The sequence below is a fragment of the Pygoscelis adeliae genome, unplaced genomic scaffold, assembly GCF_000699105.1.
Source record: "Pygoscelis adeliae isolate BGI_AS28 unplaced genomic scaffold, ASM69910v1 Scaffold1073, whole genome shotgun sequence".
NCBI classification, from domain to species: domain Eukaryota; kingdom Metazoa; phylum Chordata; class Aves; order Sphenisciformes; family Spheniscidae; genus Pygoscelis; species Pygoscelis adeliae.
Window position 1 is genome coordinate 18,350 of NW_008824453.1, and position 341 is coordinate 18,690.

The 341-nt window shown below is 66.9% G+C and overlaps 1 protein-coding gene across 1 annotated transcript in view; it reads left to right on the top strand.

Annotated features, from left to right (window-relative positions):
- Positions 1–341, top strand: part of LOC103914416 (palmitoyltransferase ZDHHC5-like) — a 23,669-nt gene that overhangs the window by 11,752 nt on the left and 11,576 nt on the right. Inside the window, exon 8 of the mRNA XM_009321053.1 lies at positions 1–45. This exon is cut by the window's left edge and continues 70 nt beyond it. Coding sequence (XP_009319328.1) covers positions 1–45 — 45 coding nt within the window. The remainder of the gene's footprint in view (positions 46–341) is intronic.

Sequence of the window (341 nt, forward strand, 5' to 3'; positions counted from 1 at the left end):
GCTACACGGGCCTGAGGACACACTTAACCCTGGCCACCAACGAGGGTAAGGAAGGCATGCAGGGTCCCAGGCAGCCGCTGGGAGGGGAGCCCAGGGCTGCACCAGGCAGACCAGGAGCCAGGGCCGTAGGCGGAACAGGCTGCAGGGCAGACCCGAAGCACATCAGCACCACCACGTTGTGGGGCAGGACATGCCCACGTTTCCGGGCTGGTATATGTGGCCCCTTGCACTTGGAGAAGCCTGCGGGATGCTTACAGCCAGCCCTGCTCCGTCGGAGAGGAGCAGGAGGCCGAGCCGAGACAGCGCGGTGCTTGTCCGGCGCCGCTGTGAGCTGCGGTGGC